Source organism: Hypomesus nipponensis, chromosome 14 (genome assembly GCF_054491055.1).
Source record: "Hypomesus nipponensis isolate SF chromosome 14, ASM5449105v1, whole genome shotgun sequence".
Classification (NCBI taxonomy): domain Eukaryota; kingdom Metazoa; phylum Chordata; class Actinopteri; order Osmeriformes; family Osmeridae; genus Hypomesus; species Hypomesus nipponensis.
The window spans coordinates 4,458,233-4,479,195 of NC_140374.1; the positions used below are offsets into that span (position 1 = coordinate 4,458,233).

Genomic DNA, 20,963 nt, shown 5'->3' on the forward strand with positions numbered 1-20,963 from the left:
GATAAAGCTGCTAATGTTATTGTAACATTGCATGGTGATATCATAGGGGCGGTATGTGAGTTTAACTTCTTTTGATAACAAAAGTAGGACCGAAAAGGCCTAGTACTACAGTTCAGATAGACAAGCCTAGTACTACAGTTCAGATAGACAAGCCTAGTACTACAGGTCAGACAGACAAGCCTAGTACTGCAGGTCAGATAGACAAGCCTAGTACTACAGTTCAGATAGACAAGCCTAGTACTACAATTCAGATAGACAAGCCTAGTACTGCAGGTCAGAGAGACAAGCCTAGTACTACAGGTCAGATAGACAAGCCTAGTACTGCAGGTCAGATAGACAAGCCTAGTACTGCAGGTCAGATAGACAAGCCTAGTACTACAGGTCAGATAGACAAGCCTAGTACTGCAGGTCAGATAGACAAGCCTAGTACTACAGGTCAGATAGACAGGCCTAGTACTGCAGGTCAGACAGACAAGCCTAGTACTGCAGGTCAGATAGACAAGCCTAGTACTACAGTTCAGATAGACAAGCCTAGTACTACAATTCAGATAGACAAGCCTAGTACTGCAGGTCAGAGAGACAAGCCTAGTACTACAGGTCAGATAGACAAGCCTAGTACTGCAGGTCAGATAGACAAGCCTAGTACTGCAGGTCAGATAGACAAGCCTAGTACTACAGGTCAGATAGACAAGCCTAGTACTGCAGGTCAGATAGACAAGCCTAGTACTACAGGTCAGATAGACAAGCCTAGTACTGCAGGTCAGATAGACAAGCCTAGTACTGCAGGTCAGATAGACAAGCCTAGTACTACAGGTCAGATAGACAAGCCTAGTACTGCAGGTCAGATAGACAAGCCTAGTACTACAGGTCAGATAGACAAGCCTAGTACTGCAGGTCAGATAGACAAGCCTAGTACTGCAGGTCAGATAGACAAGCCAAGTACTGCAGGTCAGATAGACAGGCCTAGTACTGCAGGTCAGATAGACAAGCCTAGTACTGCAGGTCAGATAGACAAGCCTAGTACTGCAGGTCAGATAGACAAGCCTAGTACTGCAGGTCAGATAGACAGGCCTAGTACTACAGGTCAGATAGACAAGCCTAGTACTGCAGGTCAGATAGACAAGCCTAGTACTGCAGGTCAGATAGACAAGCCTAGTACTGCAGGTCAGATAGACAAGCCTAGTACTGCAGGTCAGATAGACAAGCCTAGTACTGCAGGTCAGATAGACAAGCCTAGTACTGCAGGTCAGATAGACAAGCCTAGTACTGCAGGTCAGATAGACAAGCCTAGTACTGCAGGTCAGATAGACAAGCCTAGTACTGCAGGTCAGATAGACAAGGCTAGTACTGCAGGTCAGATAGACAAGCCTAGTACTGCAGGTCAGATAGACAAGCCTAGTACTGCAGGTCAGATAGACAAGCCTAGTACTGCAGGTCAGATAGACAAGCCTAGTACTACAGTTCAGATAGACAAGCCTAGTACTGCAGGTCAGATAGACAAGCCTAGTACTACAGGTCAGATAGACAAGCCTAGTACTGCAGGTCAGATAGACAAGCCTAGTACTACAATTCAGATAGACAAGCCTAGTACTGCAGGTCAGAGAGACAAGCCTAGTACTGCAGGTCAGATAGACAAGCCTAGTACTGCAGGTCAGATAGACAAGCCTAGTACTGCAGGTCAGATAGACAAGCCTAGTACTGCAGGTCAGATAGACAAGCCTAGTACTGCAGGTCAGATAGACAAGCCTAGTACTGCAGGTCAGATAGACAAGCCTAGTACTGCAGGTCAGATAGACAAGCCTAGTACTGCAGGTCAGATAGACAAGCCTAGTACTGCAGGTCAGATAGACAAGCCTAGTACTACAGGTCAGATAGACAAGCCTAGTACTACAGGTCAGATAGACAAGCCTAGTACTGCAGGTCAGATAGACAAGCCTAGTACTACAGGTCAGATAGACAGGCCTAGTACTGCAGGTCAGACAGACAAGCCTAGTACTGCAGGTCAGATAGACAAGCCTAGTACTACAGTTCAGATAGACAAGCCTAGTACTACAATTCAGATAGACAAGCCTAGTACTGCAGGTCAGAGAGACAAGCCTAGTACTACAGGTCAGATAGACAAGCCTAGTACTGCAGGTCAGATAGACAAGCCTAGTACTGCAGGTCAGATAGACAAGCCTAGTACTACAGGTCAGATAGACAAGCCTAGTACTGCAGGTCAGATAGACAAGCCTAGTACTACAGGTCAGATAGACAAGCCTAGTACTGCAGGTCAGATAGACAAGCCTAGTACTGCAGGTCAGATAGACAAGCCTAGTACTACAGGTCAGATAGACAAGCCTAGTACTGCAGGTCAGATAGACAAGCCTAGTACTACAGGTCAGATAGACAAGCCTAGTACTGCAGGTCAGATAGACAAGCCTAGTACTGCAGGTCAGATAGACAAGCCAAGTACTGCAGGTCAGATAGACAGGCCTAGTACTGCAGGTCAGATAGACAAGCCTAGTACTGCAGGTCAGATAGACAAGCCTAGTACTGCAGGTCAGATAGACAAGCCTAGTACTGCAGGTCAGATAGACAGGCCTAGTACTACAGGTCAGATAGACAAGCCTAGTACTGCAGGTCAGATAGACAAGCCTAGTACTGCAGGTCAGATAGACAAGCCTAGTACTGCAGGTCAGATAGACAAGCCTAGTACTGCAGGTCAGATAGACAAGCCTAGTACTGCAGGTCAGATAGACAAGCCTAGTACTGCAGGTCAGATAGACAAGCCTAGTACTGCAGGTCAGATAGACAAGCCTAGTACTGCAGGTCAGATAGACAAGCCTAGTACTGCAGGTCAGATAGACAAGGCTAGTACTGCAGGTCAGATAGACAAGCCTAGTACTGCAGGTCAGATAGACAAGCCTAGTACTGCAGGTCAGATAGACAAGCCTAGTACTGCAGGTCAGATAGACAAGCCTAGTACTACAGTTCAGATAGACAAGCCTAGTACTGCAGGTCAGATAGACAAGCCTAGTACTACAGGTCAGATAGACAAGCCTAGTACTGCAGGTCAGATAGACAAGCCTAGTACTACAATTCAGATAGACAAGCCTAGTACTGCAGGTCAGAGAGACAAGCCTAGTACTGCAGGTCAGATAGACAAGCCTAGTACTGCAGGTCAGATAGACAAGCCTAGTACTGCAGGTCAGATAGACAAGCCTAGTACTGCAGGTCAGATAGACAAGCCTAGTACTGCAGGTCAGATAGACAAGCCTAGTACTGCAGGTCAGATAGACAAGCCTAGTACTGCAGGTCAGATAGACAAGCCTAGTACTGCAGGTCAGATAGACAAGCCTAGTACTGCAGGTCAGATAGACAAGCCTAGTACTACAGGTCAGATAGACAAGCCTAGTACTGCAGGTCAGATAGACAGGCCTAGTACTGCAAGTCAGATAGACAGGCCTAGTACTGCAGGTCAGATAGACAAGGCTAGTACTGCAGGTCAGATAGACAAGGCTAGTACTGCAGGTCAGATAGACAAGGCTAGTACTGCAGGTCAGATAGACAAGGCTAGTACTGCAGGTCAGATAGACAAGGCTAGTACTGCAGGTCAGATAGACAAGGCTAGTACTGCAGGTCAGATAGACAGGCCTAGTACTGCAAGTCAGATAGACAAGCCTAGTACTGCAGGTCAGATAGACAAGCCTAGTACTGCAGGTCAGATAGACAAGCCTAGTACTGCAGGTCAGATAGACAAGCCTAGTACTGCAGGTCAGATAGACAAGCCTAGTACTGCAGGTCAGATAGACAAGCCTAGTACTGCAGGTCAGATAGACAAGCCTAGTACTGCAGGTCAGATAGACAAGCCTAGTACTGCAGGTCAGATAGACAAGCCTAGTACTGCAGGTCAGATAGACAAGCCTAGTACTGCAGGTCAGATAGACAAGCCTAGTACTACAGGTCAGATAGACAAGCCTAGTACTACAGGTCAGATAGACAGGCCTAGTACTACAGGTCAGATAGACAAGCCTAGTACTGCAGGTCAGATAGACAAGCCTAGTACTGCAGGTCAGATAGACAAGCCTAGTACTGCAGGTCAGATAGACAAGCCTAGTACTGCAGGTCAGATAGACAAGCCTAGTACTGCAGGTCAGACAGACAAGCCTAGTACTGCAGGTCAGATAGACAAGCCTAGTACTGCAGGTCAGATAGACAAGCCTAGTACTGCAGGTCAGATAGACAAGCCTAGTACTGCAGGTCAGATAGACAAGCCTAGTACTGCAGGTCAGATAGACAAGCCTAGTACTGCAGGTCAGATAGACAAGCCTAGTACTGCAGGTCAGATAGACAAGCCTAGTACTGCAGGTCAGATAGACAAGCCTAGTACTGCAGGTCAGATAGACAAGCCTAGTACTACAGGTCAGATAGACAAGCCTAGTACTGCAGGTCAGATAGACAGGCCTAGTACTGCAAGTCAGATAGACAGGCCTAGTACTGCAGGTCAGATAGACAAGGCTAGTACTGCAGGTCAGATAGACAAGGCTAGTACTGCAGGTCAGATAGACAAGGCTAGTACTGCAGGTCAGATAGACAAGGCTAGTACTGCAGGTCAGATAGACAAGGCTAGTACTGCAGGTCAGATAGACAAGGCTAGTACTGCAGGTCAGATAGACAGGCCTAGTACTGCAAGTCAGATAGACAAGCCTAGTACTGCAGGTCAGATAGACAAGCCTAGTACTGCAGGTCAGATAGACAAGCCTAGTACTGCAGGTCAGATAGACAAGCCTAGTACTGCAGGTCAGATAGACAAGCCTAGTACTGCAGGTCAGATAGACAAGCCTAGTACTGCAGGTCAGATAGACAAGCCTAGTACTGCAGGTCAGATAGACAAGCCTAGTACTGCAGGTCAGATAGACAAGCCTAGTACTGCAGGTCAGATAGACAAGCCTAGTACTGCAGGTCAGATAGACAAGCCTAGTACTACAGGTCAGATAGACAAGCCTAGTACTACAGGTCAGATAGACAGGCCTAGTACTACAGGTCAGATAGACAAGCCTAGTACTGCAGGTCAGATAGACAAGCCTAGTACTGCAGGTCAGATAGACAAGCCTAGTACTGCAGGTCAGATAGACAGGCCTAGTACTGCAGGTCAGATAGACAAGCCTAGTACTGCAGGTCAGATAGACAAGCCTAGTACTGCAGGTCAGATAGACAAGCCTAGTACTGCAGGTCAGATAGACAAGCCTAGTACTGCAGGTCAGATAGACACGGCTCAAGGGTTGATACTCACGGTTGAGGGATTTGATTGCACAGTGCTGCTTCTGGCCATCCGTTTCTAACAGGGTCCCATGGAACACACAACCAAAATGACCTGAGAAAGAGAGAGAAAGACATAAAGAGAAAGAGAGAGACAGACAGAGGGAGAGGGAGAGATAAAGAAAGAAAGAAAGAAAGAAAGAAAGAAAAAGAAAGGGAGTTATTAATTTGGCAACTGAGAAGTTTATTAAGATTCATCAAGCACAATGTTAGGTCTAAAGCCAAAAGAAGAAATTGACCACTAAAACACTATAAAACACCTACTGTAATACGCCATGATATACATTTTAAGGCAATAATCAAATGTTAGAATGTTCTAAAGTACTATTTTCTATGCATATGTGTGATCATTGAGCATGGAGAAAGCCTACAGTATCACATCCCAGCAGATGGGTAGAGGTGTCGGGTTTCTGAACACAAGCCAACAATGGGCATCGGAATTCTGCTCCAGAAACAAATCACCCTAACTATCTTCAGCTTCCACCCTGAGGCCCTAACTTGAGGAATAAGGAAGGTTTTTGTACGACATTCTCCAAACGTTGTGGGAACATCGGCTTTTCTCCAAGGTCCTGCATTGAATATAGTTTGGTGAATACCCACTTCAACCGCAAAATGCAATTTGAGGCGGTGTTCATGTCTGGGTGTTTTTGATAATGTCACCAATTAAGGGTACATGACCAGGATTTTCCCTCCCATGTCGGCTCTTGCTACTGTATCTGGCTTCTCTAATGGGTTTTCAAGTGTCCCTAACTGAGTGTAAAACCATCGACAGGATGTGTGAGACGAGCCCGAAGCCGTGCGGACGTTTCCCACCCACATGCGTGTGTCTGTTTGCTCACCTCTCCCGATGACCTGGTTCAAATGCAGTAGTAGATGGTCCCTGGCGATCACAACGTGCTGAACCTCTTTCAGAAGGTCCGGGTGGAGACAGGACGGGTCGATGTGGACCGGAGCAGAGAGCAGAGGGGACACCAGCTCCCCCTCAGCTCCCAGCACCATCCCACCCCCCGCCCCAACTAGCCTGGGGGATAGCAGCTCCCTGTGTGGGGGATGCCGGCACATTTCTGGCCTCTCTGCACCCTGGTCTGTAACATACAGTGGGGGGTCAAAGGTCAATGGTAGTCCGGGAGTTAGGGTCTCGGGTCCCATGCCCGGAGAGAGGGTTGACTACAAAGGGAAGAAGTGGGGGGGGGGGGGGGAAGAGAAACCGGAGCCCTGCCACACTAGCTTTAGATTTATTTGATGACTTTCCTTTGATGACTTCAAAACGCATCATTTTCAGCAAGACTCTTATTGGGTAGAATCACATTTTGGAGTTGGCAAAAAAAGAAGAGACAACAACCTTTGAATCGGAATAATAACCAGCAGACAAAGCATTGCAGATAAAGGTAGCTTTAGCAATGGTTAGGAAGAGAAAGCCCACTTAGTGACAGCTACCCGACAGACACCCCAAAAAGAAGCCGGCCCAAGATGTTTGTTTTGCGATGATGACCACATACCCTCCAGCAGAGTGGTTCTATAGTCCACCGACTCGTGGGAGACCATTTCGTTAGTGGGGCTGACGCTCCGTGCGTTAGCCAGCATGTCCAGGTGCTGGATGTGTGCCCGACCGTCATACCACACCTTACCCTCAGATAGATCTACAAACCAGAGAGAGAGAGCGACACACAGAGAGAGAGAGAGAGAGAGAGAGAGAGAGAGAGAGAGAGAGCAACACAGAGAGAGCAAAGGAGAGAGCGAGAGAGAGCGACACATAGAGAGAGAGAGCAACACAGAGAGAGAGACAGCAACACAGAGAGAGCAAAGGAGAGAGCGAGAGAGAGCGACACATAGAGAGAGAGAGAGAGAGCGACAGAGAGAGAGAGAGACACACAGAGAGAGCAAGAAAGAGAGAGCAAGAGAGAGCAAGAAAGAGAGAGAGAGAAAGAGAGATGAATGGAGGAGGAAGGAAGCACGGAAAATATTGAACGCGGAGAATGTGGGGTGCAGTTTGGGGGAGCGGGAGAATGGTTTAGGTAAGAGATAAAAGACAGATGGGGGGGGGAGAGATATGGATGGATGGTGAGGATGGATGAAAGAAGAGAGAATAAATGCTTAAGAGGGTGAGGGGATGGTGGAGTGGGAAGGAGGAAAGACAGTTGAGGACGAGGAAGGGAGAATGCCAAAAAAGAAGGGAAACGCGCTCATAAAGGACAGAGTGCTCCACCAGTGCTCGCGTCATCCCAAAACGCATTCAGACACACACACTACCCCTCCACGCTCCACCACACACACACACCCATTACCCCCCCCCCACACACACACACACACGAACCAACAGCAGACCAACACCCCTTATCTCCAGATGAAAGCACATAGGCCATCAGCCATCACGACATCCCAGTTAGTGAATACGGGGGGCGCAGACACACATGCACGCGCACCGCCGCCTACCATCGACATGCTTGTTCCTCCTCCTCCAGAGGCAGAGGGTGAAGAGCAGGAGCAGCATCAGGCCCACGCACACGCTCCCCCCCACCAGGCCTCTGTAGTCCTGCTCCTGAGCCAGGACCACCTTCCCCAGGATGACTGACGACGACTCTTGGCGCCACTACGGGAAAGAGGAGAAAACATCGGATCAGACACACACCGGACTCGGAGTCGAAGGAGTGTCGGAATATAGAGGATGCACACGTGTTCCGTTTGTGGATCTGGTCCCGTGTTTGCGCGTGCACCCCCGGGCCGCAGCCGCGCGCGCGTGCGTTAGCGCCGGTCCTACTTTGAGAATGACACAAGCGCACACGCGTGGGGCTTCCTTGGCAGTGGGTTGGAGCCACAGATGGAGAGGGCTGATTGGATCAGTGATATTGCCTCTCTCTTTATTGAGTTTGCTGGAAATGAGGTTTACTTGGCTGCTTTGGGTTAGAGATGTGTGTGTGTGTGTGTGTGTGCGTGTGTGTGCGTCTACGTTTGAAATGAGGGTCAGGGGCCTGTCTGGCTCAGTCGAGGGCGTGTTGGACTACAGAGTGTGTGTGATAGGGGGCTTGGGATATTGGCTAACCCCACTTTGAAGAAAAACACTTTATGCTGAAGGTCATTGGTGATCCAGCTGACGGTGTCTGGGGTGCTTGAAGGAAATACAGGAACCTCCATGTTTCTACGCTGTCTTTTTAAAGTTTTGATTTGAAAGTCCGAACAAGTATAATGTTTCACCTTGAATTTTTGGATTATAAATGACAAATTTGAGTCCAAATGAAATCAGTTGTCCCATGAATATGTGACAGGATCTTAAGGGTAATCAGGCTTCAAACTACATGACGAACACGCTACAACAGTTTGGAGGGCAGACAACACTTAAATCCAGTTGTACGGTAGTTAGATGGTTTGAGAGGGACAGTATTACAGAAAATACAGTGGTATTTTCCTGGCGGGGAAATCTGTCTGTATAAACTCGCTGTGATTCAATGACGGCAACTAACTGTCAAACGAATGCACAGCTTGAGAATAAACATTCTCTCTCTCTCACACACGCATCCTGTCCTGTCGTCCCTTCCACCATCATGTACTGTACTTTGTATACATACATACATACATACACACACGCGAGAAGCCTTGTCCAAGTTTCTCTCTATGCCTCACATTTACACACGCACACACACACACACACACACACACACCCACACCACTCACATTCAGACCACTCTGTCTGTCCTGTTCAGAGGGGGAACAAGGCCTGCATTGAGCTGACCCTGCTAAACTGGGGGGGGGGGAGGGGGGGGTCCAAGGGATCTGGGGTGGCTTGGAGTGGTCTTTGCAGACAAGAGGTTGTCTGAAGGGGAGGACTGGAGTGGTCTCCGTCACTGAGCAGAGGGAGAGGAACCAGGAGGGCTCAGACTCGGTCCTGAGTGGGACCAGGGGTGGAGGCGATGGGGTTGCTTGGGAACGTAGCAGAGGAGTTTGAGGTGGGAGGGTTCTCCTGAGGGCGGTGCGTGTGAATGCACGAGAGAGGGAGAAAAGGTTGGCGAGAAATAGAGATGGATGGATGGGAGAGAGAGAAAACGAGAGTTCCTGAGAAAGATAGAGTGTGTGAGTGAGTGAGTGAGTGAGTGCGTGCATGAGCGAATGAGTGAGTGAATAATCGAGTGAGTGACTGTTATTGTTTCTATTGGCATCATGACGGTGTGTGTGCGATGGTGTCCTCACCTCAACCTCCAGCTCCTTGGTGGTGGCCTGCAGCTGGGTAGGGATGGTGCACTCCAGAGTATCCCCCACCACCAGGACATGCTCACAGGTCCAGTTAGACACCTTCAACAAGTTCCCCTTCATGGCTTCTATGTCCACTCGAGGACCCTTGGAAAAGGGGAAGAGAAAAAGAGAGAGAGACAGAGAGAGAGAGAGAGAGAGAGAGAGAGAGAGAGAGAGAGAGAGAGAGAGAGAGAGAGAGAGAGAGAGAGAGAAAGCGAGAGAGAGCGAAGGAGAGTGAGCAACAGAGAAAGGGGGAGGGTTGATGAAGACGGGAGGGAGAAAGAGAGAGAGAGGAGGGTTAGACATCTATCACACACAGATGCGTGTTGCATATCCTCCATCAGTCCAGTGTGATGGGAAACTGAGATAGATGTCGCACGCTCCAACTGTCTGGCTCTCTCATTCTCATTCGATAACATTGTCTATTGTCTCTTTTTGTTGGGTCATAGTTTTTTGCTCTCCTTTTCTCCGTGTATCTCTTCCTCTCTGCCTGGCACTTTCTCAACATTTCCTGACATCCCCCAAATTGTCTTGGTGGTTATTAATACTATATGCCGCATTGCTTTGTTCAAGCACAGACACGCACACACACAGACACACACAAACACGCACACACAGAACCCTGCCTCTTCTTTAGCTGTGCTGTACGAGCAAAGCAGCAGGCAATAAAAAGAATGATCACATTCCCTGCGTGACAGTCTGGGATTTTCCAATTTGACACCGAGTAAAGGTCCGCACCTGTTCCCGCACTGTACACACACACATGTGCAACGCACAAACACGGACGAACACACACACACACACACGCAAATCCTCCATGCAAGCCAAGACAAATATCTGTAGAAATGTAGTCGAGAGGGGGCTGGTGGCGTTGTACGAAGTGGCGGAGGGGGAGTGGTGTTGGGGCCAAGGTCATGCCTGGGAAACGAAAGGAGCCAGAGGTCCCGTGCGAGTCAGACCGCACAGGTGCCACTCGGCCAAAACAAAAAGGAGCACTCAGTTTTTCATTGTTCACATTTTTTCAACCGAACCACTGTGTTTCTCAACCGAATATTCACAATTAATATGTCAAGGGCTTTGACAGGAACCTTTGAACAATGCGACAGAATACGTCGAGGGTTGCAGAGGAGAAATGGCTGTGTTTGTGTGTGTGTGTGTTTGTGTGTGTGGGGTGGGGGGCAAAGGGAAACAGACTCCTTTTCCTGTTTTGTTTCAGTATTGCTTCCTTCCCTACCCTGACCAGGTCAACATGTAGGAAGGAGACGGATCAAGGATACGAAAAGTGTAAATCAAACCCAGACAGTCCTAGAGATTGAGATTGAGAACTGAGATTCTGCATGTATGTTCAAAGAGGACTTCCCTGTCCATCAGTTGCACTTCCTGTTGTGGAGGAGTTTAAAAGTTTTTTCAAATGGCTTTCTCAACTGGGTCTTAACTACAAGCTACGTGACTCAAGGGTGATGCTAAACAAGGGTGCCTCAAACGTTGATTTTACCTTGATCTCCAGTATGATTTTGTTGCCTTTGGAGGAGATGGTGGGCTTTTGGAAGTCCTCAAAGCGGGGGTCCTCCACATAGATGAGGTCAAACTGCGGCGTGAAGAAGCCATCCAGCACGAAGGCCACCTTAGTGACCACTGGAAGCTGCAGGTTCAGGTCCTTCAGAGAGGGAGTTGTGCAGAAGATAGCCTGGCCATCCTCCTCCTGGGTGCAGCTCTGGATCTGTGCACACACACACACACGAGCGCACACACACGAACACACACAAGCACACACTCGTCAAGCTAAGAGCAGCACCCATGGAAAATGTCTCCACCAATTCACCTGTCATATAACAAGCACAAGTTGTAATCCACACTTGTCAGCCGCCTTTACCCAGGGCAAATAGCATGCTTTCTAATTGTTCGTACTATCCGTTTACATCTGCAAATTTATGGCCATAGTGGCATTTAAGTGCTTTGGCTTGGGGGCAAAAAAAGTTTATCCTATCTTGGATCCAAACATGAATACCTCCCATCATTATCATTTAATCCTGCATAAGACCCAATCTTTGAAAGTCACATTCCGAAAAAAGCTTACTGTAAACCCTTAGACTGTCTGTGTTTAAGTCGATGTACCACACTGCTTGTCCCTTTCACATTAGCAACTGATTCTAAAGTGAAGGATCAACACGAAGCAACACTATGTCCCAAGTTTATAGACCGTGCCAACAAAACGTATCGAGTACTTGTTTCTTAGTTTTACTTGAAGGAATAGCATTGACTAAAAAGATGAATGAACAACCAAGGTTGAATACTGAATATGGTGGACGGCTCCTGTGGGTTCCAGCTGGGCGTCCCAGAGCTCTGGACCCTACACAACACCTCATGGTCAGTGTGCAGAACAGAAGCTGGGCATGTGCTGCCATAGGCCTGCTCGTTTAACTCTTACCTACAGACCCAAACATGGTAGCAAAGGCAGCAGTGCCTGTGGGTGGAGAAACACCTTCACAACACGCAGTCGCAAACAAAGCCTAAGAAGGCAAGTCAATATGGCTCCAAAACCACTAGTTCAGCTCCATGCAGGTATGCCACTGGATTGTAAATATTTGTATATCTGAAGCCCAGTGATATGGTATATGTATATAGTCCTTGACTATACCGGGAGTACAACGGTACACAGGAATTGTTCGCTGGACCCAATGTTAGTTTCCTCAAGGATCGCAATGACTCTTGCTTTGAGACTTTTTGCTCTTGTTGGTTAGTGGTAACTGATTTAAATTGTTGTACTCACTGTGAAATATGTTTTACTGTTGCTTGTACACTTGCACTTATAGAGATTCACGTTGTTTAATTGTAACTTGTTTAACTACATGCTCTTATGGTTCTTCCCTTTGGTACTTATTTTGGTTGTTCACAATGCGTGCTTCATGTTTTGGCTACCCGCAATGTTTTTGGGGCTATTTTGTTGTTATTATCAGTGACCTATGCACTTTGTAAAGCTCTCTCTTGGAAGTCGCTTTGGATAAAAGCGTCTGCTAAATGAATACATGTAAAGTATAAATGTTTATTAAGTATTAAGTATTTATTACACACATACATCAATCTATAAAAGTACCAAATTACACCAGAAACATGTTTTTACAGGATACGTAGTATGTCTGAACTACAAACAAATGTGTTGTTGTTTTTGATTGAAATGACAGGTTTTTATGATATTGCCGGTTGACAGAAATGGCTTCACTGTATGCAAGTCTCTGGTTGCACGAGTGAAAAATAAACCGGGGATATGTTTAAGACGACAAAATAACGCATCCAATCACGTGATTCAACTTCAATTGCCACGAGGCCCATATCTAACAGCAGTAGCCATGGTGCCTCCAAGTGTTGCTCTAAGACGCTGTTGGCTGCTCCCCTTAACGATAGAACCTGCTCCCTGTTGAGCAATAATCCAGATGGAGTACAAAGACACACACACTCTCTAACCCACAGGCCTGATGTTCTCAATTGAAACTTGGTCTGGAGAGTGAATAAAGGGAACGAAACAGAGATGAGCCTGGATAGTATGCTTCTTAACAGGAAGCAAATCAATGGTCGACCAGAAAGGTTAGAACAACATCCTGTGAATGAGTGGAAACGCCAGTTTGTGGGATGTGGTGGATGAGTATAGCTTGGTGGACGAGCCTTTTACCAACCAAACAAGAGGTTCAAATCCTCTGCATCTCTTTAGATGAAAGTGTCTTCTAAATTACTATGCACTACTATAATGGGTCAGTCACTGTATAATAAACGCAGCAGCAAAATGCTGTGACGCTGAGATTCTATCTCTGTGTGCAGAAATACTGTTTCCTGGCAACCATACACAGTACTGTAACAATGTTTTAAATTGCTCAACCTCTTGTAACAACCAAGCCAGCATGCATGGTTAACAGAGATAAATGATACAGGCCACTACAGTCCAGTGCATGACCCCAAAGAAGCATGGGGGTCACAGTAGTGAGGACTTAGAACAGGCTTCAAGCTAAAACAGCAGGAAGTGGATGGAAAAAGGTTGACACATGATAAGTTAAATTCTCACAGTAGGTGTCAGGTTAGAGAGTTGCTAATTCTTCATTTTGCCGCAGCAAAACGTCAGGTCAGACACATTGCATCCTCCCGAAAGCGCAGATGAAACTGTACACTTAGTTTCTCTTTTTTTCCCCTTTAGCTTCTGACAACGCCAGCTTTTCCCTGTGGAACGTAAAAGGAAAAAAAGAGAATGGCATTTCATGTTTGTGGGAAAGCTGGAATAGCTTGATCCTTGGATTTGACTTGAGATCTGAGGAACAGATATCAGGTCAACTAGTCTCCCCGGCCCATTTCTCTCTTCGTAAGAGAAACAATACTAAGGTAGTGTGCGTATCACATGTATGCACATGTATATGTACATGCACGTATGAGTGTCATGTTTACCTGCATGTGCAAATGTGTATGTGTGTGTGCATGTGTGTATAAGTGCGTGTGCAAGAGTAGCAGACCATACGAAGCAGCCTTATCCCTCTTTCTACATGTGGGATAGGGTCCTGGAAGCCTCCTCTTCTGCAGCCATTGGCCGTGCCCTGAGCCAGTGGTTGACAAGCCTCTCTCATATTACACTGCTGGCATTCGGAAACTTAGGGGTGTCAGAATTTGGGCACAGTGGAATCCCGCCCCCCCCCCGAAGACTGGATATAACCCCAACACGGAGGGTGAAGACAATAAGACGATTATACTGTCTTTTCCGAGTGAAGGCTGTAACTTATCTTGTTGAGTGTTAGGAATGCAAGAGGCAACAGCTGAAGAGCTTGGGTCTCATCCCACCTTAAATCATTAGTAATGATACTGTATTGAGGGTACCACACGGAACTCATGAAACATGCACGGCACATGCACGGCAGGTTCAATCCTTCAATGACGAGTCAATAAATGACAATTGATTAGATATTTTAACAATCAAACAACATTTATCAAATAAAGAGCTGAATGGGTAACATTTGGATTATGTTGTTTTTTTTGGGGGGGGAGGTAACCATTTGGATTGGCGTCCCTGCTTGAACAAACCTAATTTTTTTCACCATGACCGCAGGTTTGCGGAAAAAATTGTTGCCGGTTCGATTCCCAGCCGTACTAAATGACGTTGTGTCCTTGGGCAAGGCACTTCACCCTACTTGCCTCAGGGGAATGTCCCTGTACTTACTGTAAGGCGCTCTGGATAAGAGCGTCTGCTGAATGACTAAATGCAATGTCATGTAAATGTGTAATACATAAGAGACAACATTGGGGTCACAACCCCTATCCATCCTGCCTAAAGAGGCACCTGTCCACCTGATTCACTGATCCAATCACTTGGATCCAATCTTCCCTCCATCACGCTCTCCTCTGCTATCTCTCTGAGACGCCCCCCCTGCTAAAGAAACCTCGGTCTGTCTCCCGTGTGTCTGTTTGTATTACATTACATTTTATTCATTCAGCAGACTCTTTTATCGAAAGCAGCCAACAAATGGTGCATGGGGAAAGTACAGCAGGAAATCACGGATTAGAAGTGCGTAGTCGTAAAAGTATTTCGGTGGTCAAAACCCGGTATTCCCACTCCCACCATGCATCGCTTCTCCTTCATTGCCCTAAAGTGGTGAAACGACCTCCCCGTTCAACTACGGAGCTCTCAGTCCCAACCGGTCCTTCCAAAGTGGTGTTCCAAACTGTCTGGCAAGACACTGCCCCCACACAATTGTTTCATGTTGCTTGAGATTTGATGTGATTTTGCAACACTGTACTAAACACTATTGTAGCTGAGATGTTGTTGTTGCACCGCATTGCATTTTTTATCTTTGTATCTGTATCTGAGTGTGTGTGTATGTGTGTGCCTGTGCGTGTGCCTGTGTGTGACTTTGTGTATCTGTGTTTATGTCCTCAAGAGTTCATGACCAAACCTGCCAAAGTGTGTCTCCCAATACAAGATCTAGCATCTTAACAAAGCCCTGCTTGTCCTCCTGGCCTTCCGGCTCCCCCCCCCCCCCTCCCAGAAGACAAGGCCGACATCAGATAGACACCACTTGTCTGTAAAGGCAATCCGCTGTGTGGTTCAGGAAAACAAGCTGTAATGCGGGCCAATCCTCACTCCATCCCCCAAACAATATGGTGCGTACATCTCTATCTCCGTTTGTCTTAAGGCAGGAGTGGGACATTTTTTTTACAATGGAACCCAATCTCCTGTAGAGTAATCACTAATTAGGCTACATTATGAAAGAGGAAGGTCAGGAGTTTGTCAAGACAGGGTGACTTACCATTATTGTCGAGTGTTTGTGAGGGAACGTTGACAGGCCAGATATTAAGTCTAGCTTGGCTACTGTGTGACTCGAGAGGTGATGAATATTTCGTACACGGAGCATACATTTTCCATTTTCTCATGCTACTCTTGTACTTTCTTTTCCGTTAGTAGGCTACTTTCTACCATCTGTTCCGGACTTTAACGACAATAGCACACGTATGACGAGCCCGGAGGTCATTTTGCACTGCCAGCTTTCTTTGAAAACAAGGACTCACCACTTGGAAGACCTTGCCATCTTTGACTGTTGTGAGGTTCATGCGGGGCTGGAGAGCAGACTGGAGGTACAGGCCATGGGCCGAAACAGTGCTGCCTCCGCTGAAAAACATATATAGTGTAAATGACATGCAAACCGATATAGCGTTAGCCATGATGAATGTAGATTTCAAGTGTGATCCCCAGGGGAAGGAGCCTGCAGTCAGCATTAGCACTGCGGCTGGAACCTGTGCTAGCGCCACGTCTTGTCACCTCCCACACGCTTCCTCCTCTCGTAAAGCCAATGTGTCCCTGTTCGCCCACTGTAATCCCCCTGGTTTTTACCCTTGCTCCTGGGAGACAGGTCCTAGTGTGGGAGTCAGATGGCTGAGCGGTGAGGGAGTCGGGCTAGTTATCAGAAGGTTGCCGGATCGATTCCCCGCTGTGCATAATGACGTTGTGTCCTTGGGCAAGGCACTTAACCCAACTTGCCTCGGGGGGAATGTCCCTGTACTTACTGTAAGTTGCTCTGGATAAGAGCGACAGTCTGCTAAATGTAAATGTATTGTGTCTGTCTAGTTCTCTCAACCCTCTTTGATTTTTCAGCCATCCCATGCTTCCTCCTCTCATTCTCTCGTTATGAGAACTATTCCACCCACCTCAGGTGACCAGAGGGTAAGGGGTGTGTGTGGGTGTAAGTATGTGTGTGTCTGGGTGTCTGTGTGTGTTGTATGTTATTAGCCCACCTGATAAAAGACCGAGTGGGCTGCACGCTGGAGATGAGGGGGTCGTTTTTGTAGCTGTAGTGCACAGGAGCCTCCACTTTCACAGAGTCTATGGTCAGCTTCACAGGCTGGGGGGAGGGAGTGCTCTGAGGAGGGGTCTTGCATGTCAGCCTTGAGCCTGATAGACTGGTGGGAGAAGCATGCAGATTTGAAAAACACAAAAATACAAATATTACACACACACACAATATTACACACACAAACACACACACGCACACAAAAAGAACACACACACAGACGTACATGCATATGCATGGACACAGGCAAACCAAGCTCTCTTACTAACACACACGCTAGCACAATATACTGATAATATAACCAACATTTAAAGTTGAATTGAGTTTGATTTGAAGTCACCTCTGAATGTCGCACTCAGCTCCTCCCACTGTGAGCTGTCTGTCCGTGCCACTGTCTAAGAATGACCCTTTTATGGTAAGCATGGCTCCCCCAGATTTGGGTCCGAACACTGGAAAGATCTCCTTGATAACTGGGTTCTAAAGACCAATAAAAAGACAAATGGACTAAGTCAATCGAGACATGGCAATAATCTGACAGCATACAATTAATTGTTTTGAGATGAACATACAGTTTATTACGAGTTGGATATCATTTAACCTTGGCCTTCTAAAGATATTTCTACCATGTGTGTGAATATGGCCTTACCACAAAGAAGAAGCCTGGTTTCTGGACAATGTCTTTGCCACTGGTAACCTTCACCTCCCCATCACTGGTAAGAGACCACTTTTCAGGAAACTCTGGAGCACACACTAACCTACACACACACACACACACACACACACACACACACACACGAGTCAAAAACAACAGACAAACTGTGTATTATACTCTATTTGAATAAACCAGCAGTAAATGTAATTAAATGATGGACTTATACTATGCTGCAGAAAAGCACAAAGGGCTTATCTCAAATGGGGGGTGGGGATTCGACCCTTGTAAACAATGACATGATTCTGATATGGGGGATGTTCGTGCACAAGGGCTCTTGAGATGAATGCTGGTATCTGGCCTGGGGGATTGGATTTAGGGTAAAAGTCTGTATGTGGCGCTTTTCCCAGTAATTTAGTACTTATGGGAAGTCATGTGTGGTGTGTTATTTTGGAATGCCAATCAAGGAGGGGGGGCAGAGGACATGGGTCCTCAACTGAATGTTGGTAAATACCACAAAACACTATGCTGCTATAACCCCTCTGCCTCACAATCAGAAGTCTATGCATCTCCTCTTTCAACCTCCGAGTATCAACCTATTCGGCATCGGAGCACACACGCACACGCACACGCTTCTGTCACCTGGTGCTGTTGCAGCGTTTCAGCAGTCTGCAGGGGATCCCTGCCACCTCCACGCTGACCGAGCCGGGGTTGAAGCGACGGACGTCCATGTCGCTCTTGCTGAAGCCAAAGTTTCGACCGCACACTGTCACCCTGGTGTTCCCTGTCAGGGGGCCCGTGGATGGGGAGATCTACACAACACACACACACACACACACACACACACACAGGGCCTTCAGCACAACCCCTCAGACCACACTGCAGACCATTCACACTAGACCTTCTCTATGAACACGGATTGAAGAGGAAGACTTTGAGTGAGTGTGTGGCCTATTCTATATTCTGTTCACCCTCCTCAAGTTTATTCTTTTACCATTGAGGATATGATGGGAGCCTGTTGGTGGTTTTCATTGTGCGTTCACAGTGTGGGGTTGACCGGTATTATGCAAGTGCACCAGGCTGATTAAAACCCACTTTTGAGGTTTGAGAGGTTTGCATTGAAAAAGGGTTCAAACGAAAAGGCAAGTGAACCAACTGGTGACACTTGAAGGAGAATAAACACCTTTATGAAACAATTCGTGAAGGTGGTAGGATCATTCATATCTACATTTAATCTGGATACATTGAAAGTCATTATCAAAATGAAAGTGCAATATGATATTACACTTTTCTTTTGCCACATCAGTTTTGAAAACTGATGAGACAAGATATACAACAACATTTGTTTATTTGTGTATAATTATATGTTGCTGTTACCATGGTGATAAGGGGCGGGCATGAATCCTGGGTCCAGTTGGAGGAGGAGGGGCACTGGGAGAACCTGGTACAGCGACCGGCACACCAGCCGCATTCCATGAACGTTGGCGCCAGCAAGCAAGAGTTGCACCTCCAAAGCTGCTCACAGCCAGGGCCAATCAGAGGGACCTTGGTGAGCTGGAGAGCCAATCAGAATACAGGCCTTTAGACTGGTAGCCTAATATACATAGGGATTGTCTTGATCTGTCCAATGCCAAATAAGTTACCTGTGTGTATCCTGTCTTATTTATTGCAACAGCTGTTTCATTACTCTACACCTGGCAAAAGGCTCCTCAGCAAAATACAGTTTTTAATCAGAACCTGTACCAATATAAACTGTATCTGCGGTATTTAGATTTATCGGATTTAGGAAAAACCTGAACTGTTGGCACAGCTGTGGAAGGATATTGATGTTTAGGTTGAAGGTCATAGTTTCACAACAACGTGTTGGCTCTCGTGTCTCTAATTGGGGGATTTTTACAATCCTTCCACTAATGAGTATGAGGTATGATACTGTGCGTGTGTATTAGGCCTATGGCCTTGTTTCAGTTGGCAGAAGTTTTCCGCCAGAACTATAAGAACTTTCCCTCGGAACTTATTATGTTCCCACCACAGGAACCAGGGTCTAAATTAAGTTCTGGGGAGCACAAAGCAGGAACCAATAAGTCCCTGCTCTCAGCTGCTTTCCAAATTACCGGAACTTTGGGGGGGGGGGGGGGGGGGACGGACTTGCAGTGCTGAACATTTCTGATATGTCGAGTACTTGCTGCAGTATACGAGGATTCCAACCAATATTTTAATTTTATGCGGCCTCAAACACACATAAACATACAGAACAGAAGAATGATAGATATTACTTTAACTTCAGTTAAAGATATGAATGTATGTGCGTGGCCAATCCTCACCTTATTTCCTGTGGCCAGCAACAGAGAAGCATCAGGGCGCTCCTGGTTCAGGACCACCATCTCCACCGCCACGGGTCTCGTATCTACCTGGATGTTCACATGCGGCACAGGATCCTTGCCCCGGCTGATCACCACCTGAAGCACAGAAGGAAATGATTGTAATCTCTTGACTAGGCATGTACTTCTACTTTAACGATGATAAATACAGCAACATTTGTGCTTATGGCTGGCAGAAGGTTCCAGTTTGTTCGTCGTCTGTCTGATAGTGTTGTTGTTGTTTTTCGGAAAACGGCGCACACGGTCGAAAGGGAATGTTTGTCATATAAGCTAGGCCTCTGACTTGGCAGAGGTTCAGGTTCTCCGTTTTTATCTGTTCTTGTAGATGTAGAACAGGGTCAAGGTTGCCGTCTGGTCCAGCAAATAGTACCAGTGCAGCTGTATTAGCACTTCTGGAACCAACTCTACTGGTTCCACTGGCCAAATTGAATTGAGAAAAACTTTAGTCAAAGGACGTTAAATCCTATCAAATCCTCAGTGTCTTCCTCAGACAGGGTTTTTGTGGGCCACTCCTGTCACTATGGGGAGGGATTATAACTAATGCTTGGGTACTGAAAGTGATACATTGTGAAGGCACATACAGGAAAAGGGACAAAAGACGTTGCCGGGGGCTGAGAGATGGGGAAGGGTGCACCGTGTACGCTGACATGCCGAGAGGTGTTCAGCACATCTCACTGCTCACACACACCTGGAGAAACATTCATCATCCGTGGTGGTTACACTGCAATTACTGCCCAGGGAGCTGGTTGGGACACATACAGAACAGTAGTTCTAATGATAAGGTTTTGTCCCTGACTAGCAAAGAGTACTCTGGTTACATCATCACGCGTGCAAACACACACCTTCACCCAAAGCCATCATGGTCCCATCTTGTTTTTATTGAATGCCTGACAGCAGGTCTGCATGCGTTTCAGTATACAGTACCATGTCTCCACCGCTGAGTGTGACAAAATGTTAGGTCTATCATTTTGTGTATGTGAGACTGGACCCCAAACCTTATGACTGTTACAAGACGATCTCAGACAATCTCTGTCAGATGCCCAAAAGAAAAACAATCTTAACAACATGGAGTAATACTGAGAAAAGGACATTTGA

At 46.9% G+C, this 20,963-nt stretch overlaps 1 protein-coding gene across 2 annotated transcripts in view; it reads right to left on the reverse strand.

Annotated features, from left to right (window-relative positions):
* Positions 1-20,963, reverse strand: part of met (MET proto-oncogene, receptor tyrosine kinase) — a 43,977-nt gene that overhangs the window by 5,496 nt on the left and 17,518 nt on the right. For both annotated transcript variants that reach the window (XR_014729724.1, XM_084672192.1), the window contains exons 4-16: positions 19,812-19,946; positions 18,868-19,044; positions 18,133-18,302; positions 17,488-17,596; positions 17,182-17,318; positions 16,786-16,950; positions 16,063-16,162; positions 11,021-11,245; positions 9,484-9,630; positions 7,735-7,891; positions 6,801-6,941; positions 6,141-6,386; positions 5,276-5,356 (exon numbers count right to left, since the gene is read on the reverse strand). Coding sequence is in view for 1 of the 2 variants with exons in the window: in XM_084672192.1 (XP_084528318.1) it covers positions 5,276-5,356; positions 6,141-6,386; positions 6,801-6,941; positions 7,735-7,891; positions 9,484-9,630; positions 11,021-11,245; positions 16,063-16,162; positions 16,786-16,950; positions 17,182-17,318; positions 17,488-17,596; positions 18,133-18,302; positions 18,868-19,044; positions 19,812-19,946 (1,990 nt within the window). In the remaining variant the exon portion in view is untranslated. The remainder of the gene's footprint in view (positions 1-5,275; positions 5,357-6,140; positions 6,387-6,800; positions 6,942-7,734; positions 7,892-9,483; positions 9,631-11,020; positions 11,246-16,062; positions 16,163-16,785; positions 16,951-17,181; positions 17,319-17,487; positions 17,597-18,132; positions 18,303-18,867; positions 19,045-19,811; positions 19,947-20,963) is intronic.